The sequence below is a fragment of the Anopheles aquasalis genome, chromosome Y, assembly GCF_943734665.1.
Source record: "Anopheles aquasalis chromosome Y, idAnoAquaMG_Q_19, whole genome shotgun sequence".
NCBI lineage: Eukaryota > Metazoa > Arthropoda > Insecta > Diptera > Culicidae > Anopheles > Anopheles aquasalis.
Window position 1 is genome coordinate 6,290,080 of NC_064879.1, and position 24,188 is coordinate 6,314,267.

The following is a 24,188-nucleotide window of genomic DNA, read 5'->3' on the forward strand; positions in this document are numbered from 1 at the left end:
ATTATTTCAAACCAAATTAATAGTGAATAGTATATTGAAGTGTTGCTAAGCCATTTGAAGCAAAACCATCTTGAAACATAGTGTATGCGGATATCAACAAGATGCATTCCCGATGCTTCGATAAACAACCGACGACGAATATTATGGCTTCTTTTTTTTTTTTTTCAGTCCGGAAACTATTCGGTGAACAAATAATAGCTTACTCATATTGCATACTACAGAGCCATATTTTTCCTTTGCAAGTAATCGTTTCCATTTGATCCATGGTGTCAATCCCTCCTTTAGTCTTCTTATAAGTTCTCAAATATGTTTGGGTTTTTCTTTTTTCATTTTTGTTGATACTCACAGCAGTGTAGTACATGCTCGGCAAAGTTGTGATTTGGTTGTGACGGGGCTCATACGGCAGCATAATGGCATGTAATTTGTGGTGACATACAGCTTCGGTGGAATATATTAGTACCTATTGCGGTTTTCGAACGTTCGACAAATGTTCACTCGAACGTCATTTTCACATTACAGCATCCAATCGAGCTCCCGTTCAACAAATCCTTGAGATGGATGGATGAATTCACTCGAACGATCGGGTGCTCATTGCATTATGGTTTTCGAACGGCGACTCGAATTAGAGAAAAAATATTCCGTCGACTTTTACTTGCGGAAAGAGTCACTGAGGTTTCGAATCCACTGTAAAATACGGAGCAGGAGGCAAATCTTCAGGGTAGAAAACACTTGCCTATAAACTTTGACATTTCTTATACCTATCACTACTTTCATTTCACTATCAGTAAGCTGTAATATGCCGAAATCATGTTTTAAAAAAAGGCAACCACAATAGGTACTATTAGCTTTGTGCGCATATCAATCAAAGGCAATAGAATTGCTTTCCTATTTTCAAAAATCATGCCCAAAGCCATATGATTTTTATTCAATTCTTCAGCCGAATCATACGTAGTAAAAAATTGTCGCATGTTACATTTTGATCGGATATTCTTTCTGTCAAATCAAAAAAATACGCCGGCCTAAGTTGCTTTTGAGAGTGGTGTATCGATCACGGCCATTATAAATGTTTGTATTGTATGCATACCATCTTTGAAACACATAAAACCAAAATTACCATGCCATATTTGGCAGACTTTGATGCACTATATTTACGGAACGGAGATCACCAACGAAAAGGAACCAATTGTTTATCGACTGTTACAATTTTTCCTGGTTTGTAGAAAGTCTTAATAGGCTCGAGAAATAGCCCCCCCCCCCCACTCACGGTGAGTTGCTGAGAGACCCAAAAAAACACTTTTTAACTAATTAAGTGTAGCTTTTTCACCCCTCCTCCCTTCCTTAATACAATAATTTACGTTTCCGCATATTGTAATGAAGATTTGGCTACCAAAAATGTAGAAATAGGGCCCTATTGCGTGTGTCGTGTCTTGAAAACAAGACTGCTGTAACTGGTGCCCGAAACTGGTGAAAAAACTCAGCATGAACTGCATGAACCATGAATGAAATATCAATGGCAACTGCGACGAAAATAAAAAAATGGGTACCAAAAACGACACAGCTCAACTGGCGACTAGAGTGAAGTCCACTGTGATCAAATTTATCCTTTTTTTTATTTGCAAATAAAGCCTAGCTGGATTTGAACACCTCTTCTCCGGTGATAACAAGCAGAGCCAGCTCTATCTAAGCGGAGTGATCACTGAAAGCAGAGGGTTCCGCGAACAACTAAGTGGACTTGAGCCGCAATCAACAACGCAAGCGCGCTAGTCAACAGTAGTTTTTTGAGATTTTCCAATCTTTTACAATTTTCTGTAATGATTTGTGCATTTTGGAGCAATTTTTCGCCGACGACCCGTACACAAATAAATCCAAAAATTCAGGGAAAAAAACTGTTTCTACACGTTTGCTCGCCAAGTTCAAGAAACCGTTTAGATTTGTTTGTTTAGCTGCAGAAATCGCAACAAGCATCTCCAATTTGAGTCTCATTTCACAGACTCGCAGTCTGGTACTAAAAGATACACGACTGGAAAAGTGAGGCTCGGTCGATTTTTTCCGTTTCGTCAAAGTCACCAATGATAGCTAACGATGTTGGTTTTTGGTGGTGTTGCCACCAAAGGTGGTGGGCAGTTATTTTTATGGTCGTATTAGGAACCGTTGTGTATTCGGACTCACAAAAAATTACCGGTTCATTCACTAATTCAAAACATGACTGCTGAGTTTTTTCATCAGCTGTAAAGCACCCAGCAAACCACGGCACTCACTTTTTCGTATGCTCACTGTAGGAGTGAGCGCGACTTCTGATGAAACAGCACTATTCAAACGCCTCAGCGAGAACCTTTGCATATGAGCGCGAAAGAGATGGTCGATGAGATGGAAATACTTTTAGCCGCGTTCATCGTCGCCGCTTGAAAGCGCACCGGACTTGGATCGAATCTGGACTCGGCACCGCGATTTGATGCATTTTTTTCGCATAATTCTCGCTCTTTTCGAATAAATAAATGCATCTAATTGTCGTACGATAATGGTACAACGTCTCAAAAATTAATTTGATCCAATTTTCACCCGAACTTTTTCCATTTTTCCTGTTGCACCGCAACTGTTCGTGTTCAAAGGAACAGCCGGTAGAACATGCATATTCCATCTTTCTAGTCCCATTCCTTAATCAAACAAGTGTGGAAGATTTACATGTACAAATGATAAAATTTTTGCTTGATAATGCAAGTGGATTTACATGCATTCATGCCACCAGTCGACCAGCAATAGAACTGTCTTTCTCAACATAAAATAAACGGGAATGATGATCGCTTTTCTGCACCGTTTTCCACGGGTGTAACGATGCAGAATGATCATCCCTCCTTCTCCACAAAGGTGCCGCACCTGTTGCCAACAAAGCACACAGATCAGGGTACGAAAACCGCGAAACGAAACATTATCATCGGCCGAACTAAGCGGTGATAGAATCGCAGCGCGATCTCCGCCTACACCAGCAAAGAAGGACGTGCGAGTCCTTTGCGTGGGCGAGAGATGAGAAAGGAGTGAAGATGTTTATCTTCCTGATCATATGCGCATCATTCTGTATCGGAATAATCCACACAATCGTTGTCAAGTGTCTCGAGCGCACAATAAATGAAAGGGTTAAAGTGGAGCTACAAAATGGCTAAAACAAATGGATACTTTTGCTTGCTTGTGCAGTTGCCTAATCAGAAAGAACAGCATTACAAAAAGAGAACAGTAGGCAACAGCATCCGGGGGCAGTACGAAGCCAACAAAACTTGCGCGGAATGTTCCAACATTGAAGGGGGGATGGGGTTGGTAGCGAAGAGGGCGTGTTCACCAGCATAAGGATATGATGTACGCGGTGGTAATAAGCACCGAAAATGTTGGTGTTCGTTGCAACCAGAACCAAAAGAACGGGTTCGCGAATTGATCTTGTGTTGTGGGCGGAGATCGCACTGCGTATCCTTGTCGTTTCCTGGCATAAATGAAGTCAAATTTGGTTGTATAATAAAGCAAAAAGAATATGGTTTGTGCATATGCATCGTACAAACTTATTTAACGAAAGAATGAGGGTTGAAACATAGACAATTGGAAGCATTCTTGTACCTGTAAAACGCGAGAATTATTGGGAAAAAGGAAACTCAAATCGCGGTATTACATCTGCTTTCGTATCCTGCTTCGTGACAAGATCGGCAGCATTTTAATTGATGAAAAACATGCTCACGAACGGCTGATATTTGTGCATAAATCGTCGCATGTTCATCTGTCGTATTCGTGGCAAATGCCACGATAAGTTTTAGAATATAATACAGTACATTCGTTGCTAGCTCTTTTACCTTTGCTGCACAAGAAAGATGACACACAAAGTGCATCAATCCAGTTGCACATTGTGGCCAGCGATTGGCCAAAACTTGTGTTGAAGTAGTTTTCATGATTAATACCTGCGACAAGGTAACAAGGGCTTGATTCAACCACAATTTTAATTGCTAAAAGAATAATCAATACCACTTCCATGCTCACATTCCACCTTGTGGGGTCAATATTTGATGCATTTTTGGTGCAATTGATCTGCACGATGCAGCCGTTGTGCGGTATGATCGTGTGCGCGGTTGCCTATACGCCCGTGATACGTGACACGCAATTTTTTGTTCGGCAAATTGTTGGTTTTCCATTAAAATCCGTGTAATTCATTATGAACACGTTGAAGAAGTCTCGATGACATTATGAACATAAAAAAAACATGCACTTTTTTGTCACAACGCACGATCACGGTTAGCTGTATTGATGTAGCGTTTGTGATCAACTGATTTTCAATAAATCATTTAGTACAGTGCGTAGCGTGTTCGACTTTCCCATCCCAAATCCTATCATCTCTTTCACATCACGTCTCATCATTCACAATCCTTCATCCACATACACACAACTCAGACAACCACAAATCACGACATACCACGACGACGAAACGAGAACGGACTAGAGCTAGAGCGGAGGGAGGGGTGAGGAAGACAGAAAGAGAAAGAGAACCGTCGAGCTTCAAAGTTGACGGGAATAGCTTTTTTCTTTTTTACAATTTTTTTAAAAAGTCGAGCTGTTTCAACCGTTTTTTCAAAAGTTGCGTTTATACCCTGTTGTTTTAAACTTGCCCAATCTCGAACGTTCACTGCTCCAAACCCAATATGTCAAACTCGCCCAATCTCGAACTCCAGGAGCATTTCCGTGATGTTCGAGATTGGGCGAGTTGGGAACTCATTTTGGCTGGCGGGGCATTTTAGTCTTTTACCAAATTTTCGAACCAAATTGTATACGCGCGCATACAAAGATCCGATGAGGGATAAGAGATTCAATTGACCGAAAAACACTTCGTAAACGATTGATGATACCATTTGGAGAGGCTTTTGCATGCTTCACACAGGGAACGAAGTGATTAGCAACAAGGGAACGCATGGGTGGCGAGAAACATCCGTTCCATTAAGGGGGACTTCCGTATTTTCGGGCCAAAAAATGGCCCGTTTTTAACGATTTTTTGTGTCGTAACCATTCAGCTATATTTTTTCAAGTAAATGACATTATAATCTACAACTTTTGGAGAATATTTGGTATTGTTTTGAGCATCATTCATTGAAAAATTAATCCATGCCATCAAATTTAGACAGTCGTGTCTTCGAAAAGATAATTTTTCTGGTGCCCATAGTAGCTGCGTGACGGGTCATCAGAAAAATACAAATCGATATTAGTTAGAAAGATTATAAGTTTATCTAGGTAACCTCGGAGAGTTTTTGTTGATATTCCAATTTTTCGATTTTTGGCAGATTTTTGAAGTTGAATAAGTGATGTTTTTGCGATTCTGCCATAAACAACGAACTTTACAGATTTGTTTAAAAAAAAACGTATAAACAATTTTAATGATATCTCGACGGGGTTACCTGGCAAAAAGTGTACAGATTATGTGTAAAAAATTTCAAAACGATCGGCCCAGTAGTTTTTACGGTACGATGGGCACCGACTTTGAAAACGTTGGTTTTGGGAACGCTCTTCAAAGTAGCGGGCTGCATGGAGCTTTGTATGAAACGCGGATTTTCAAAAATCTGTATCTTTGTCAGTTTTTCCTCGATTGATCCAAATCTTTTACACAATACTCTTGAAAGGATCAGTTTTCAGAGAAAAATGTTAAAAACATGTGTCACAAATAAAAATTAAATTCCGAAGTCCCCCCTTAATACGACTGTGAAATCGACGCGTCGCTGGTGGAGGTGTGCGTTGAAAGCATCAGCCAACATGGACTGGCAAGTGAAAAATAAAGAAATGAAATGGAAAAAAAGCCATGAAAGAGAGAGAGAGAGAGAGAGAGAGAGGGAGAACGAAAGAAAGAGGAAGAGAGTGCATTCGTGAAGGGTGCGATTGGTGGAAAGAATGTCGAGAACAGATCTCTGCCCGGCTTCCGGCCGCCGCCGCCAGCAGCAGCTGACTTGCGGGATAAATGGAATCATTGCATTAATGGTGTTTAATGAATGAAATAGAGCGAACCTCCCCTTCCTTAGTCTACTTGCTATATCGCCATACCGTAACCGGCTGCGAACGGAAAATGGGTGTTGAAAACATCGCCCCTAGGTGGAGGGGGCAGACAGACCGGCTTCACCGGTGCTCGAATGGCCGAAGCAGGCTAGCCACTCAACAATCCCCCCTTACCCCGGGTGCGTGCGCTACAAATTACAGCATTCCAAAATGAAGAGGAAACTGTGGAGTGGGATGAGTAGGAGGGGGGGGGGGGAGGCACAAGAGGCGAAGTGGGATAAGCACAGCAAAAAACAAGCAAGCCTGAACACAGCCAGACCAGATCGTTTGACCAAATTGCCAATTGAGCCGCCCCCCCCCCCTCCCCGCGACCCTCCCGAGGCTCTCTTTTTCGTTCTCTTCAGTCCAGGGAATTCAGCCCAGATAGTGCGAAGCGGGAAGCGAATAAAACCGAAACCAGCTGTCCACTACCACTCCTCCCGCCCCCCCCCCCCCCCCCCCCCAATTACAGCACAGCAACTACCGCGCCCCGCCTCCCGTACTCACCTTCCTTTCTTTGATACGTTTCTGATCAAAATTAATTAATACCCGGGTTGTTACACGTACCACCACCCGCGTGGATCTCAGGGTGCAGCACGACGTATCGCTTGGTGCGTTCGAGCGGCGCCAACAGAAGGAAGTGACAAGCTCCACCGCTCGCCCCGCGGCCATTCCTCCGCACGGGACCCAATGTTCTGTTGTACGTGGCATGGGAAGGGGGAGGGTGGGGCGGGGGGTGCTGAGAGGTTGCTTTACGAGCTATACAGGTGCTGCGCTGCTAAGGAAATAGATCCCCCCACTTGGGTGACTGGGTGGTGGCTGTCCACCAAATGAACTTTGGTGGAAATCTATCGAACTCCGCCGTCACCTACCGAGTTCGTTCGGTGGGTTCTGGTGTATCTGGTGGCTGGTCTCCCCCCTTCTTTAATCCCCCCCCCCCCCCCCCCCCAAACGATGGAGTTGAAAGTATGTGCCCCCGCAACAAAAAAATGGTTTCGGGAGGGATTTTAATTTATCCGGTATTTATAGCGTTCCCAGTACGTAAACCATCTCACGAGGAGGAGTACCGAAGAGATGAGGGGGGGGGGGGGGGGGTGAATGTTAAAAGGACAATTTTTCAAAATTTCGATTGTCTATTCGCCCCAGGCGGTTCCTAGACCGGATCAGACCGTCCCCAACACACACACACACACGAGGGAGGGAAGGAGAGAGAGAGAGAGAGAGAGAGAGAGAAACAGAGAGAGAGAGAGAGAGAGAGAGAGAGAGAGAGAGAGAGAGAGAGAGAGAGAGACGTGATGTGGCTGCTTTTCTTGGATCGCTTTTCGCTCTGCTTCCTTGTTTTTTCTGTTTTTGTTGTTTCTTTGTTTGTGTTCTGCTTTGTTACCTTTCTTGTTTTTGAAACGATGCTCCGAGTCCGCAAATTAGCTGCGAGGTTCGACGAGCTTCAGGTAGTCGCAGCAGTCCATGGAAGCGAAAGATGCGCCGGAACGAGTCGGTAAAAGGGAACACTGAAGACACCCTCCCGGCAGCTTTTTGCTGGGTTTTTGGTAAGAAGATCTGATGAACGAAAAGCTTCAGGGATATCTACTCGGGCTCGCCTGAATGCGTGTGGCAGACATGTGGCAGAGGCGTTTGACCATTTGACCTCGTGTGCGATGCATATGGCCAGCACATGGTCTCGCCCTCCCGTTTCCTCCCACGTCCCGTCACACGAAGCCACTGAAGCCGCTACAAATTCCCTTCAGAAATCCCTGCCCTCAAGACCTCAGCCGCCTACTGCGGACGCAAATTGACTGGGGATTGACCAATGGATCCATAGTGAGTCACAGCAATTGGGTTGACGTGAGATTTGGGAGGGGGGACCATTTGTGAGGTCCATTGTTGTTGCTAATGGTGTGAGGAGCTCGGTTGCTATCGGTTAGCTAGGTTAGGTGAATCTATTCGATCGTACCGTAAGTAATAAGACGTTTTTTGTAATCGAAAGTAAGTACCACATCTTATAAATAAAAAATCCCTTCCAGATACTTGGACTATGCGACTTTAAGATATTGCAAAATGGTTCATTACAGAAAGAAATTGCTCATTCAAACAAAATGGTACTATCATTATGATATTGCACTATTTCAAATAAAAAAAGGAACGATCTTGAGAAACCCTGGGATTGGTTGATTACAGTTTGATCGTAGATGAGAAGTAAAAAATAGCTAAATCAGAAGATATTCAACATTATACGTGTTTGATTCCATTGGGATGTAAAAATCGACCGCAATTTATGAAAGATGTGTCAAAATCAACTTCGTTGAATATGCTGCACAATGTGCGTGCCTATTCCTCTCAGCAGGATTGATCAAATTTGAATATAGAGGGCAAAGGCACAAATCATTGCATCGTCAGCATGCATGGCTATTCCATCAAATGAAAGCAGGAAGTACCATTTATGTTCTCGGCAATGCTGAGTTTGGAAATGCAGAGCGTAGCTTTCACGTTAACAACAAGATTTTAATTAACACCGGTATTTAACACATGATATCGAATCCAGCTTGACCATTTCATAGTTGTTTTTAACGATGTTTACTGGCGTATTGCACAAAAGAGGGATTTGTTGCGAGTCAACCGTGGACTGACTGTTGTTTATGATCATAACTCAGCAAAATCAATTCATTATTTTTACTCTTCTCGTTTTGCTCATCATCTTCTACAACCTGCGCGTGCTCAAGATAAAACTCAAACTAATAGACGTGATAGATTTTACAAACGATATCGTGCTAGAAATATGATAAGAAAAACCAATGAAAAGAAACTACTCTGTGTACCCGTATGAAATCGGGTAAAGCAGCTAGTTTTTACTATTAACTTTTTTTTCTTGTGTTGGGACTCTGCCTGGATATCCTTGGCCAGCGGATGGCGTTCACGTGAAGGATGCACCAGCACCAACTTCGGACACAGACGCGCGGGTGTACGCCGCACGCCGTTGTAAAAACGATCCAAGTAGTCGATTCAATCTAGGCAACCGGACTCTTTCCTTCACACGACAGTTAACACAACGAAGAGATAAGATAAACATCAGGGCATCAGCATCGCATCAACATAGCGCATCTGGGTGGCATCGCATCAACATAAGCACATCAGAGAGGCATCGCATCAACATAGCGTCAGCAGAACAGCATCGTGTCAACACTGCATCAGCAGATTGCCGTGTGACCCAGATTGCTGCGCGATCGTGTCGGGTGGCTGTGCGAAGCATCGTTCGATCTTGCAGAAAAGAGTTTGATCAGTCTGTTCCGAGCGGCAGTAGAATAAAGTTATCTTTTTTAAAACTTACTCCGCCGGGTCGGCTCATTAACTGGCGCCCGAATAGGGACCCTCATATGTAGAGTACAGTGTTTTCAACTAGTGCCAGCAAGAGGTAACACGTTAGAGTGATTTACCCAGCATAAAGTGCAAACGAGTGGTGACACGTCAGAGTGGAATCACCCCGTCTAGTGAAAGCAAAGTGCAGAACTGATCGTAACCGCCACCGGCAGCAGTGTGAAAGAGCCCCCGAGTCTCGGCTACTGTTAGAAGTCACGCCGAAAAAGGGAACACCGCCATCACACAGGGAGCGACAGAACGAATCTACAAGCAGGGATCCCACCAGGCAACCGGAGATATACAGGACAACGCCCCTCCAGCAAATTATGGTTTTCACCGTAATGTCCTCGAATATTCTGTAAGTAAACGCAAGGTACAACAGTGACCGGTAAGAAAACCAATATATTAAAGTAGCAAAGAGCTATCGAAACGTCGTCGTTACGACAAACAGTGAAAGTGAAAGTTATAATTTATCGCGAAACGTGCGAACAGTGAAAAATATTAAATACTAACATCGTGAACGAACCTCCGAGGCTGGATCAAATAATTAACCAATTTAAGAATCTTCAAATCAAAACACCAACGATGGCACAAACAGTAGTTGAGGGAATTTTGAGCAGGCTGGCTGCATTGGAGGCGTTCACCGCTCCACCAGCGCTGCCAGATTACAGCGATCCCCCGCTGTTTTTCACAAAAGCAGACGGTACTGCAGTGAGCACAGAATCCTTTGAAAAAATTCCGGATCTGATTAAAGACTTGCCACAGTTCACGGGAGACCCGCGTGAACTTAACAACTGGCTTAGTGATGTCGACAGTCTAATTAAACTGTACCAGACAACATCAGCGCATAGTGTAGAAGCGCAGAACAAGTTTCACATGGTTTGTAAAACCATCAGAAGAAAGATTCGAGGTGAAGCTAACGACGCGTTAGTAGCTTCAAATGTAGGCATAAACTGGAATGTAATCAAAAAGACTCTCCTAACCTACTACGGAGAGAAGAGAGATTTGGAAACGTTGGACTATCAGTTGATGACAGTCCAGCAGAAGGGTCGCTCGCTGGAAATTTATTATGACGAAGTGAACCGCTTACTGTCACTAGTGGCAAACCAAATAAAAACAGACGAAAGGTTTGCACACCCAGAGGCTGCGAAGGCTCTTATTGAAACGTACAACAAGAAAGCCATCGATGCGTTCATTAGAGGTTTGGATGGTGACATTTATAGGTTCATTAGGAACTATGAACCAACGTCACTGGCTGGTGCATATAGTTATTGCATCGCCTTCCAAAATGTAGAGTGCCGAAAAATGATGACGCGTCCAAGGCATACCGAACCAAACACCGCGCCACGAAACTTGATACCACAGGGTCCTCCCAAGGTACCACCGCGATTCATGAAACCAAAATTCGAACAACCACGGTATGCACCGCAAAATCACAAACCATTCTATAACAACAACAATTATAACTACAACCCCCATCAAACCTTCCAACAGAAACCCTATTACCCAAACCCTTTCCAACAACAGAAACCGTTCCCACAGCAACATCAACAGAACAAATTCCCACAAAATAATCAGTTTCAGAAACCGGAACCGATGGATGTTGACCACTCCATAAGGTCTAAGCAGGTCAATTACGGCAACAGACCGCAAACCTCCGCTCAGGTAAATCCACTAAAAAGACAAAGGCTTTTTAATATAGAAACAGGTGGTCAAAAACACTACCAGCTGAACAACCAGATGGATCATCCACCCATTGACGAGGGGTATCCATATTACGATGAACAACAAGAACAGGAATACTACCAGGATAATGAACAAATGGATCCTCCCCCTATTGACGAAAGGTACCTTCACTGTGTCGAACAACAAGAACAAGGTATGTACGCCGTCGAAGGAAATACAGAACTAAATTTTTTAGGGTAAACTGCACCTTACCGTATTTCCTATTCTACGGTAAGGCCGAAAAACCGTTGAAAATCTTAATAGATACAGGAGCTAGCAAAAATTTTATTCATCCCCGTTTTGCCAACATTTCTCATAATGTTGAGAAACCTTTTTATGTTTCCTCCGTCGGTGGAGACATAAAAATTGAAAAATATTCCAGTGGTAAACTATTTGCACCACATTCCAATCTTTTAATAAAATTCTTTCATATGAAGGAATTAAAAACATTTGATGCAATTTTAGGGCATGATACATTGAAGCAATTGAAAGCGATAATCGACACATCCAACGAGAAATTAATTTTGGAAAATAATTACGTCATTCCCCTACTGCAATACAAAATGCAAGAGGTGAATAAAATAATCATACGTAATGACCATAGTTAGCACCTCACAGATGTCATTAGAAACCGGTACTGTAAACAGTTGGGTGCAACGCGTGCAAGGATAGGATTGCCTCCACTTTCGATGAATAAATTAGTCTACGTTTGGAACTTAACCCAACCACTGCGTAAGATTATTAACTGGCGCCCGAATAGGGACCTGAGGCGCAAATAGTGAAAAAATTTTTTGCAAAAGTGAAGCATTTGGATCACTCCAATAGAGTGTTGTGACCAACAGGGAATCCAGATTGTAACAAATCTGGTACCACTTCATGAAAAAAATATTCACGAAACCATTCCTTACCACCTTATAGGTAACAGTGCGAAGGGCCCCCGAGTATTAGCGACTGAAAGAAGACCCGTTAAAAAAGGGAACACCGCCATCGCACCGGGACGGTTTGGAAGACGCATTCGGTCCATATTGTCGACGATGACAAATTTGTTTTTGTAAGTATATGTAAGTATATACGCTAACGGTAAAAAGTCAGCACATAAGGTACGGTGACACACACAGTGTACAGTGCAGTGAAAAAAAAGCGCACAGATTATTTTTGTAAAAAATTATTTTTCTCTTATTAAAAAGTTATTATTAGATTTATTTTTGAAAAAATTGAGGAATTAATAGAGAAATTAGAGTCGACACACCTCAATCTAAAAATGGAACAACAACTACAGGAAATTATTCAAAGATTAACTGCAGTGGAAAATAGCAATAGGAATGCGACTGTCGCTGCAGTACCAGCAGAACCGGACTACTCCGATCCACCTTTATATTTAACAGACTCTCAGGGCCGGACAATGGCAAGTTCATTGACGGAAAAAATCCCAGACATTGTTAAGGAACTACCAACGTTCCACGGCGATCCAAAGGAACTCTATTCCTTTTTAAGAGATGCCGACGAGTTAGTTTCGCTGTTTAGACCTACAACGAGTAGTACAGCACAGCATAGAAACCAATTTTATATGGTTTGTAAAACCATCAGGAGAAAAATTAAGGGAGAAGCGAACAACGCTTTAGTTAATTCCAACGTTAATTACAACTGGCTCGCCATTAAAGAAACGTTAATCACTTATTACGGTGAAAAAAGAGATCTAATAACATTGGACCAACAACTGTCCAATTGTTCGCAACGAGGAAAGTCATTAGATGACTATTATAATGAGGTTTGTGAGCTGTTATCCCACATATCAAATAGCATAGCCACAGACCCAGACTATTCGAAAGCGGACGCCGCTAAGGCTATGCTAAAATTTTTCAACAAAAAGGCAATCGATGCTTTCATTAAAGGATTAAACGGACAAATAGGCAGATTTGCGAAAAACGCAAATTTAGATTCGCTGGCTGCAGCATACTCTTATTGCATTTCATACCAAAATCTCGAGTATAGAAAAGACCATTTAAATTCACAAAAGAATAATTCCTTAAGCCAGAAATACGTACATAAACAACAAAATCATTATACAGGAGCATATAACAAACCCACTGCAAGTCATCCACCAATAGAACAGTCATTTAAATATCCCACAGCACCGCCAAACGTGGTAAAATACCCACAAAAAACCTTGACTAATACAGAGCACCAAAATCAAACAGGCACACATCAGAAATTTAGGAACCCCTTCCAAAATGCTGTAGAAAAACAAGTACCAATGGATGTAGATCCATCGCTACGATCGAGACAAACAATACAAGAAAGACCAGAAAAAAGAGCAAGACAATTTAATATTCAGACGCAGGAGGAAATTCAAGACCCTGAATATTTCCAACAGCCATACCTAGAGCCGGATGTTTCAAACTTTGAAAAATATTGTAACACTATCGAGAGGCAAGAACAAACTTACAGTGAGTTGGAAGGAGAGGATGAAATCCATTTTTTAGGATGAAGACGTCGCTACCGTACATTTTATATTACGGTAACGACACCCGACCTTTCAAAATTCTTGTTGATACAGGAGCCAACAAAAATTTCATTGTACCAAAACATACTAAAATAGCACACGATGTGCAAAAACCATTTACGGTTTCTTCAGCTGGAGGCGACATAGTTATCAACAAATTTTCCTCGGCTAAATTTTTCAGGCCATACTCAAATATAGACGTTAAATTTTTTCACATGGAGAACATTAAGTCATTCGATGCGATAATAGGCTATGACACTCTTGAGGAATTAAGAGCCGTCATAGACATTCCTAAAAAACAATTAATCATTGATGACACACATATCATACCTCTACATCAATACAGTTTACAGCAAGTAAACAAAATTGTAGTCAGAGATGATCATTTAACAGAAATCCAACAGAAAATGCTTGGTAACATTTTAGACAAATTCAAAATCCTATTTAACCCACCAGATAATAGATTACCATTTACAACTCGAATACAGGCAGAGGTAAGGACCACAGATAACACACCAGTCTATTCTAAATTGTATCCATACCCTCAATCTTTGAAACAGGAGGTAGAAACTCAAATTTCCACATTACTGAAAGACGGAATCATTCGTCCATCGAAATCACCCTATAATTCACCAATATGGGTAGTAAAGAAGAAACAGGATGCCTCAAAAACAAACAAATATCGGGTTGTTATGGACTATAGGAAACTAAACAGTAAGACGATCAGCGACAAATACCCCATCCCAGATACATCAACAGTTTTAGCAAATTTAGGAAACAGCAAATATTTCACCACCCTCGATTTAGCTTCAGGATTTCATCAAATACCAATGGCAGAAAGCGATATAGAGAAAACGGCTTTCTCAATCAATAACGGAAAATATGAATTTGTTAGACTACCCTTTGGATTAAAAAATGGCCCAAGTATATTTCAACGCGTCATGGACGACGTACTACGAGACCATATAGGAACAATATGCCATGTGTATATTGATGATATCATTGTTCTTGGCGAAACCTTTGAACAACACTTGCTTAATTTAGAGACTGTTCTAAATACATTAAAAAACGCAAATTTTTGTATTCAACCTGATAAATCAGAATTTTGTAAAAAAGAAGTAGAGTTTTTAGGATTCATAGTAACTCAAAATGGGCTTAAACCAAATCCAAAAAAAGTAGAAGCTATTAAGAATTATCCTAAACCATCAAATATTAAGGAACTAAGATCATTTCTAGGACTTTCCGGATATTATCGACGATTTATTAAAGGATATGCTGCCCTAGCAAAACCTTTAACCAATATGTTAAGAGGAAAAGAAGGTCACCTGAGCAAAAATGAATCAAAAAAGATTAATATTAATTTGGATGAATATGCTCTTCTAGCTTTTCAGACTCTCAAAGAAATTCTATGTTCAGAAGATGTCCTCATTTTTCCAGACTTTTCAAAACCATTTATCTTAAACACTGATGCATCTAATCAAGCATTAGGAGCTGTTCTTTCACAAAGCACGAGTCACGGAGAAAGACCCATCTCATTCATCTCAAAGTCCCTTTCGAAAACTGAGGAAAATTACGCTACAAATGAAAAAGAAATGCTCGCAATAGTTTGGGCTTTGAATGTATTTAGAAATTTCATTTATGGCGCTAAAGTTCTCATTTATACAGACCATATGCCACTGACATACGCAATTTCACCGAAAAACGTGAACACAAAACTCAAACGCTGGAAAGCGTATATTGAAGAGCATGATCATGAAATCATTTACAAGAAAGGAAAATCAAATCAAGTAGCAGATGCTCTTTCCCGAATCCAGATAAATTCCTTAACTTCTACAGCACACTCTGCTGATAGTGACGATAACTTTTATATTCTGTCTACGGAATCCCCACTAAATGTTTTCAGAAACCAACTGATTTTTGAAATAGGCCAACTCTCATCCTATGAGCATGTGGTAATCTTTTCAAAATATCACAGGCACATCTTCATAGAACCCAACTTCTCCATAAACTTTTTAAAAGAAAAGTTTCAAAAATTCCTAAATCCTGAAGTCACAAACGGGATATTGACAAATGAACCAACCATGTTAATAATCCAACAAATTTACAAAACAATATATAATCCAAAAACAATGAAGATAAGGTTTACACAGAAAAAAGTTCATGATTTAATAGATGAAGAAGATCAACGAGAAGAAATAAAAAATATCCACAATTACGCTCATCGCAACGCAAAAGAAAATACGATGCAATTAATAAAAAAATTCTATTTTCCTAAAATGAGCAAACTCGTAAAAGAATACGTCAAAACTTGCGAGACGTGCAAAACAGAAAAATATGAAAGACATCCACAAAAGTTTATTCCAGTTAAAACACCAATACCTTCCTACCCAGGAGAAATGATACACATTGACATTTTCATATATAATGCGAATTATTTGTTTATTTCGTCATTAGACAAATTCTCCAAGTATCTTAAAATACGACCTATCAAATCAAAGGCTATATGCGACATAAAAGATGTATTGCTACAACTACTCTACGACTGGGATTTACCAGCACACATTGTTATAGACAACGAAAGTTCCTTCACATCGAATATTGTAGAACAGAGTATTAAAAACTTAGGAGTCCACATATTTAAAACTCCTGTCAATCATTCAGAAACAAATGGACAGATAGAGAGATGTCATTCGACTCTCAGGGAAATAGCCAGATGCTACAAAGCATTAAACCCAGACATAGGAATAGTAAGTTTAGTGCAAGAAGCAACTCACAGGTATAACAACACAATACATTCATTTATTAAAAATACACCTAAAAATATATACTTAGGCGAAGTAGGACCCCATGCAACATTTGCTGAGATTGCAGAAAACAAGGAGAAGAATAATGAGAAAATCCTCAAATTATATCAAGAAAAGAATAACAAAGTAGATTCTCAAAAATATGAGAAATATGATGTAAACTCCTATGCGTATGAGAAAACAAAGTCAACCAACAAAAGGGAAAGTAGATATAAAATAGTACAGATTAAGGAGGATCATGACACGTATGTCATCGACCATAGCAACAGGAAAATCCATAAGACCAATTTAAGGAAGAACAAAACAAACGAATAATTGATTATAATTAACTCTAATTTGTTACAGAAATTCCATTCTGTTATTGCACAAAACATCAGGATAGGCGATAGAGTTCAGCCAATATTAGCATTGAACAAAAATTCATAAAATTCACAAAAAAGAATAAGGACAAGTAATAAGCTCCTTCATTGTACATTTCATGTTAGCTTTCTTGCTAACGTGCATTGGGGCTACAACACACATACATGATTTAACAAAGAACCCAGTAGTCATTGAACCCCTAGGAAAGGCCAAAATTACAACAGGGTATATCAGAATAATTTTCCCAATTAACCTTAGGCTGATAAAAGAAGAGGTAAAAGCTTATCCTTACGATAATCCACCATTTGATGTTATTTTGCAAAAGAACAGAACATTATATGATAGTTTTTATAAAATTAAACCATTGATTGTAAGAAGGTAAAGATGAAAAAATGATATCTACGTTCCATCTCAGGAGCAATTGCTCATGCAATCGAAAGCTCAGGCAATGCTAAACGAAACACACGTTGTTTACATGCTAAAAGTACCTTGGACCACAACAGCAGTATATGATTATCTGTACGTTGATTCAATTATAAATTGTGAAAAACGCATCCAGTTACAAACAAACTACATCGTAAAAACGAATCACACATTTTTGATGTACTTGGACAGCGCACACAAAGAAATAAGGAATATTCATGCGATAATATGCAACTCCAACATACAAACGATTGTATCAATGGCTTGATAAGAAACAATCATTCCAACTCTACGTATGAAAAGGCATATTCGACGAAACAAGGAATTACAGAAATTGCTAACGGATGCATCTTAATTAACGAAGGCAACATGGAAGTTACTTCACACTGTAATGAGTCAAAATAACATCTCAAAGGATTTGACGGAACGGAACAACGATGAAGTACAGCTATCAATACCATCATTTAACCCGACAACAGGATTACACGCCATCAAAAAAATTTCAATCCAACTGCCGCATATGAAAATTTTTTTGACACGTCTGCACAGACGAAAGATAGATCCGTTGCACATTCAAAATCATTCACTAAATTGGAAAATTAATATGCCTGTTGGACTCTTCGGAACGACAACCTTTTTAGTAAGAGGAGCAGCAATAATAATAATATACCTTCGGAGTAGACACATAAAAACCACTGTAAATGTTACAGTAGAAAAGCCCAAGTCATCAGAAGCGGAATACCCTAAGCCTCAGGAAGAAAAAGCAGAATACACAGAAATTCCTCTCGTCGTCCAAAAAATTTAAAACTGTGTGGACAAAGTTATCTAGAGGGGGAGGAGTTAGCACCTCACAGATGTCATTAGAAACCGGTACTGTAAACAGTTGGGTGCAACGCGTGCAAGGATAGGATTGCATCCACTTTCGATGAATAAATTAGTCTACGTTTGGAACTTAACCCAACCACTGCGTAAGATTATTAACTCCATCTCGATGGAACGCAAAAAGGAAAATTAGAAGCAGTATTGAAAAATTACCAAGATTTATTCCAACCTCCCGATGAAAAACTTCCGTTTACAACGAAAGTTAAAGCAGATATTAGAACCACTGATGAGGAAGCAGTCTACAGTAAAACTTATGCGTATCCTCAAGCACTAAGGACAGAAGTAAATAGACAAATCGAAAAATTGCTTAACGATGGTATTATTCGACCATCGCGATCCCCTTATAACTCACCAGTTTGGATTGTTCCCAAAAAGATGGACGCTTCAAACGAGGTAAAGCACAGGATGGTAATGGACTATAGGAAACTGAACGCCAAAACAATTAGCGACAAATATCCAATACCGGATACGGCTACGATATTGGCAAATTTAGGAGAAAACTCATTTTTCAGTACATTGGACCTAGCATCAGGTTTCCATCAAGTACCAATGAAAGAACAAGACATCGAAAAAACAGCATTTTCTGTCAATAACGGGAAATACGAATTCGTTCGTTTACCCTTCGGATTGAAAAATGCACCAGCAATTTTTCAAAGAGTTATGGATGACATATTAAGAGATCATATTGGAAAGATTTGTCATGTCTATATTGATGACATTATAATTTTCGGAAAAAATATTGACGAACACTTGGAAAATTTGAAAACGGTATTAAACACACTTAGGAAAGCGAATTTTAAAATTCAACCAGATAAATCAGAATTTATAAAAACTGAAGTTGAATTTCTTGGATTCATTGTTTCAAACGAAGGATTGAAACCAAACCCGAAAAAAGTTGAGTGTATTCAAAAATACCCGCAACCACGCAATCTTAAAGAATTGCGAGCCTTTTTAGGATTGTCCGGCTATTACAGACGTTTTGTGAAGGATTATGCGAAAATCGCAAAACCGCTTACAAAACTCTTAAGAGGGGAAGATGGCCATCGCCAAATCTCTAAAAACCAATCAAAGAACACTCCGATCGTATTAGATGAAGACGGCATCAACGCTTTTAAAACATTAAAAGATATTTTATCCTCAGATGATGTCTTAGCCTTCCCAGATTTTAAAAAATCTTTTATCCTCACCACAGATGCATCAAACATAGCCATAGGTGCAGTCCTCTCACAGCAATTCAAAGAGGGAGAACGACCAATAACCTTTATTTCCAGGACACTCGACAGAACCGAAGAGAACTACGCCACTAACGAAAAGGAAATGTTAGCGGTAGTATGGGCATTGAACACCCTAAGGAATTTTATATACGGTGCTAAATTGAAAATCTACACTGACCACATGCCCTTGACGTTCACGTTGTCACCCAAGAACAACAACGCGAAGCTTAAGCGTTGGAAATCATTCCTCGAAGAGCACGACTACGAGATGCACTATAAGCCAGGAAAGGCCAACGTAGTAGCGGATGCACTTTCAAGAATCCAAATTAACTCATTAACACCTACCATGCATTCAGCAGAAGACGACGATAGTGGATACATTCTTTCCACAGAATCTCCAATTAATGTCTTTAAAAACCAATTAATCTTCCAAATAGGACAACCTTCGTCCTACGAGCATGTTGTAAATTTCACTAACCATCACAGACATACATTCACAGAACCTAGCTATTCAATTCAATTCTTAAAAGATAAATTTCAAAAATTATTAAACCCCGGAGTTATTAACGGTATTTTAACAGATGAACCGACTATGGGAATAATACAACAAGTCTACAAAACCCTCTACAATCCCAAATCGATGAAAATTAGATTCACACAAACCAAAGTCGAAGACCTTTGTGATGAAGAACAACAGTTAGAAGAAATTAAGAACGTTCATAATTATGCTCATCGAAACGCGAATGAAAACACGCTACAGTTGTTAAAGAAATTTTATTTTCCAAAAATGAGCAAAACAATTAAAGGATATGTTAAAACATGTGAGATATGTAAAACTGAAAAATACGAAAGGCACCCCCAGAAATTTATACCAGTAAAAACCCCAATTCCAACGTACCCTGGAGAAATCGTACATATTGATATTTTCATGTACAACGCGAGTTGTCTTTTCCTGTCCTCTCTGGACAAATTTTCTAAATATCTTAAAATAAGGCCCATTAAATCTAAAGCCATAAGTGACGTTAAGGAAGTACTATTACAATTATTATATGACTGGGATTTGCCAGCCCAAATCGTAATTGACAACGAGAGTTCGCTTACATCGAACATCGTAGAGGAGAGAATCAAGAACTTAGGAGTTAAAATATTCCGAACGCCTGTTAATCATTCGGAAACGAACGGTCAGGTAGAAAGGTGTCACTCAACTATAAGAGAGATAGCTAGATGCCATAAAGCGTTAAATCCCGACATAGGAATCGTAGACCTAGTGCGAGAGGCAGCACACCGTTATAATAACACAATACATTCCTTTATCAAAAACACGCCTAGAAACATATATATAGGTGAAACAAATCCAAATGCGACCTTTGCAGAGATATCAGAAAGTAAGGAGAAAAACAATAAAAAGATTCTTGAATTATATAAAGAAAAAAATAATAAAGTAGAACCCCAGAAATACATAAAATATGATGTAGACACCTACGCGTACGAAAAAACCAAATCCACCAGCAAGAGGAAAAGCAGGTATAACATAGTTAAAATCAAAGAGGACCATGACACGTATGTCATTGACTACAGTAACAGGAAAATTCATAAAACTAATTTAAGAAAAAATGCTAATGACAAATAATTAATTACAAATAATTTTTCTATGTTACAGGCTCATTGTTTTGCTACCAATTGTGACCGCACAAACCATCAAGATAGACAATATTGACCAGCCAATCTTAGCAGTGAGCAAAGGAATAGGAAGAATCCAGATCGGTACTAAATATTACATCCATCATTTCAATATCTCACGATGGAAACAATCTATGCAAGAGATAGAAGAAGATTTTGAAGAATTACCATACAACCAGTTCACGGCTATCATAGGTGAGCGAATGGATGAAATCCATCAATCGATAAATTACCTGCAGAACAGAAGATCGAAACGCTGGGATACAGTAGGGACAGTTTGGAAATTTATAGCTGGAAACCCAGACGCTAACGATCTAAGAATGATCAACAATTCCATAAATGATCTTGTTAAGAATAACAACATTCAGGTAACGTTTAATTTTGACCTTAACTTAAAAATTCAAGAGGCCTTGCATAAAACCACGCAAGCTCTAAATATTTCCAACAAGCATTCGAAAGAATTAAGTGCAGTAAATGTATACTTACATATTAATCATTTTGCAAGATATCTAGAGAGTATAGTTGAAACGGTAGCACTAGGTAAATCAGGCATTTTTAACAAAAATATATTAAGTCAAGAGGAGCTAGCAATATTGCTGCATGACTTAGATCAGGAACACATAAAAACAAACTCAATCGCTGAAGCTCTATCATTCGCTTCTGTTACCATAACATCGAACGCGCATGAACTCGCCCTGCTAATCAAGATGCCGAAAGTAGACCCTCGTAACTTCACAAAAACGCTCGTGTTCCCGATTGTGCAGAGCAACCATACAATCCTGCACCTGCCCGAAATAATGTTTTTAGTAAACGCCGCCGAATGTTACATAGTGAAGACATTAGATCTCACTATCTACAAGAAGGACGCTGTAAAGATAGATACTTCTACATGTGCCCCAAACCTCCTTAAAGGTCTTACCGCAGATTGTGATTATATCAGCAACCCCATAGCCGAAGAAATTGTAAACATCGACAATAATCATATCCTCATGAATACAGTGAGCAATTTTGAACTGATTACCAATTGCGGAATTGCAGATAGAAATCTGACAGGATCCTTTCTCTTCACTTATGAAAACTGTCAGCTATTGGTGAACAAATCCATAATATCCAATGGAGTACAGCATCTCCCCGTAAAGCCAATTCCCCTACAGTTAGATGGGATAGTCATAAAACAAAATAAGGGGCTGCTTAACGTCAGTTTGGATTATCTACACCAAGCACATCTGGAGACGAGAAAAGAGTTAGATATGATTCATTTGCAAAACAATAGCATCCAATGGCCGCATCTAACGATCTTTGGAGGCATAGCAGTTATGCCCATGATTATCGTGATCATCGTTGCACTCGTAATTTGGCACCGCAGAAGAATTGCAATTACCATGCATACTGCAACTGTAATCCCAATGCAAGCAACGGCACAAGTACTTACTGACGAACGAAGAAGAGAACTCGAGGCATACTTGGGCACGCCAACACCACTTCGAGAGCTTTGAGGACAAAGCCACCAAGAGGGGAAGAGTTAACACAACGAAGAGATAAGATAAACATCAGGGCATCAGCATCGCATCAACATAGCGCATCTGGGTGGCATCGCATCAACATAAGCACATCAGAGAGGCATCGCATCAACATAGCGTCAGCAGAACAGCATCGTGTCAACACTGCATCAGCAGATTGCCGTGTGACCCAGATTGCTGCGCGATCGTGTCGGGTGGCTGTGCGAAGCATCGTTCGATCTTGCAGAAAAGAGTTTGATCAGTCTGTTCCGAGCGGCAGTAGAATAAAGTTATCTTTTTTAAAACTTACTCCGCCGGGTCGGCTCATTAACTCGACTGCACACGGTGACCTCGAGGAGGAGCTGATGTGATCGCGATGCCTCCACTTCACACACATACACGCACGCACCCCAAGAGTGATGACAACAATCGCGCGGTGGATTGCGCACCACCCGTACCGAAAGACGGCCACGGCCCAAGGTCAAGAGTTGGGCCGGGGACCGCGGAAGGGTTTTTTTTGGTTTGTATTCTGTCCGTCTATCTGCTCCACGCCTGGCCGGTCACGGGGTTTCATTCGGTGGCTTTGATCGGCTGGACGGACAGAAGGAGGGCGGCGGTATTCGTTTGATATTTTAACAAATTGCCCAAACCAAATTGCCCCAAAGCTGACTGTGTTTTCGGCCTTTGATTTCAAGCTGCCAAGCAAAGAAGGTCAATTCAATGCTTCCAACAACAACAACAACAACAGCGGCTTATAGTTGGGAGTTGACGTTCCGGCCGACATGGCTCCACTCGAAAACACGGAAATGTACGGTTTTAATGGCAGCAGATTGGACGACCGATCCTCGCGAGCTTCAGACTCCGTGACTCGTGAAGCAGAAGCCCGACGGCCACCACACCATATTCCGGCCGAAATACTAGCAGCCGCAGCGGAATCGCGAACTTCGCGACAGTGAAAGCAGCAGCACGGACTCCAGGCAGCTTCGGCTATCATCTCATGAAAAGAATATTGATTTGTACATTTCAGATCACCCATCACGCAGCTACGATGGGCTAGCGCCGCGAAAGAAGTGCAGATGTTTGCAGACATGCACTCCTAAATTTTATGCCATGTGCAGGGCCGTCTTTAGCCTTTTTGGGGGCCCCCTGGGTACATTATGAAAACGGGGCCCCCAATTTTTGCGCTTGTAACGAGGCCGCTAGAACAAAACTATGCACAATTTTGCAAAGATCCGAGAATGAAATGAAATATATTCACAACTACAATAGATAAAATAGATAAAATATATCCAAAACAAACGAAAAAATTTAAACTACAGAAAAATATCCTAAAAATAGAAAGATATACCAAGAGACTCTATCAACTTTCCATAGCTGCACTCACGGTTCTAGCTTTTCTTCCAAAACCAAAACAGTCAGTTCAATTGAAATATCATGATTTCCGGCCTGCGATTTATGCACTGTCAAGTTTTTATAGACGCACTTATTAAATTAGTCAATATTTATCGAATGTTTTAGCTAACATAAATATTTTATTGCAAAATAATAATTTTGCTAATCAAAAACATTTTTGAAAAGGCATTCAGCTCTAAAACGTACTAAATAGGCTTGTGCAAATTGTATCTCACCTATGAGATCATCTTAGAAAACGAAGGTCAACTTGTGCGGCTCACTCTATAAAATATCAGAAGAATTCATCTGC

At 40.3% G+C, this 24,188-nt stretch overlaps 2 protein-coding genes across 4 annotated transcripts in view; one reads left to right on the top strand and one right to left on the bottom strand.

Moving 5' to 3' along the window:
- LOC126579900 (uncharacterized) overlaps window positions 1-24,188 on the bottom strand; it is a 109,113-nt gene that overhangs the window by 79,132 nt on the left and 5,793 nt on the right. The window lies entirely within an intron of this gene.
- On the top strand, window positions 11,846-22,700 carry LOC126579902 (uncharacterized). Its single transcript, XM_050243619.1, has 2 exons — window positions 11,846-12,182; window positions 20,968-22,700. Coding segments are annotated over exons 1-2 (1,518 nt in total). The 5' UTR covers window positions 11,846-12,180; the 3' UTR covers window positions 22,484-22,700.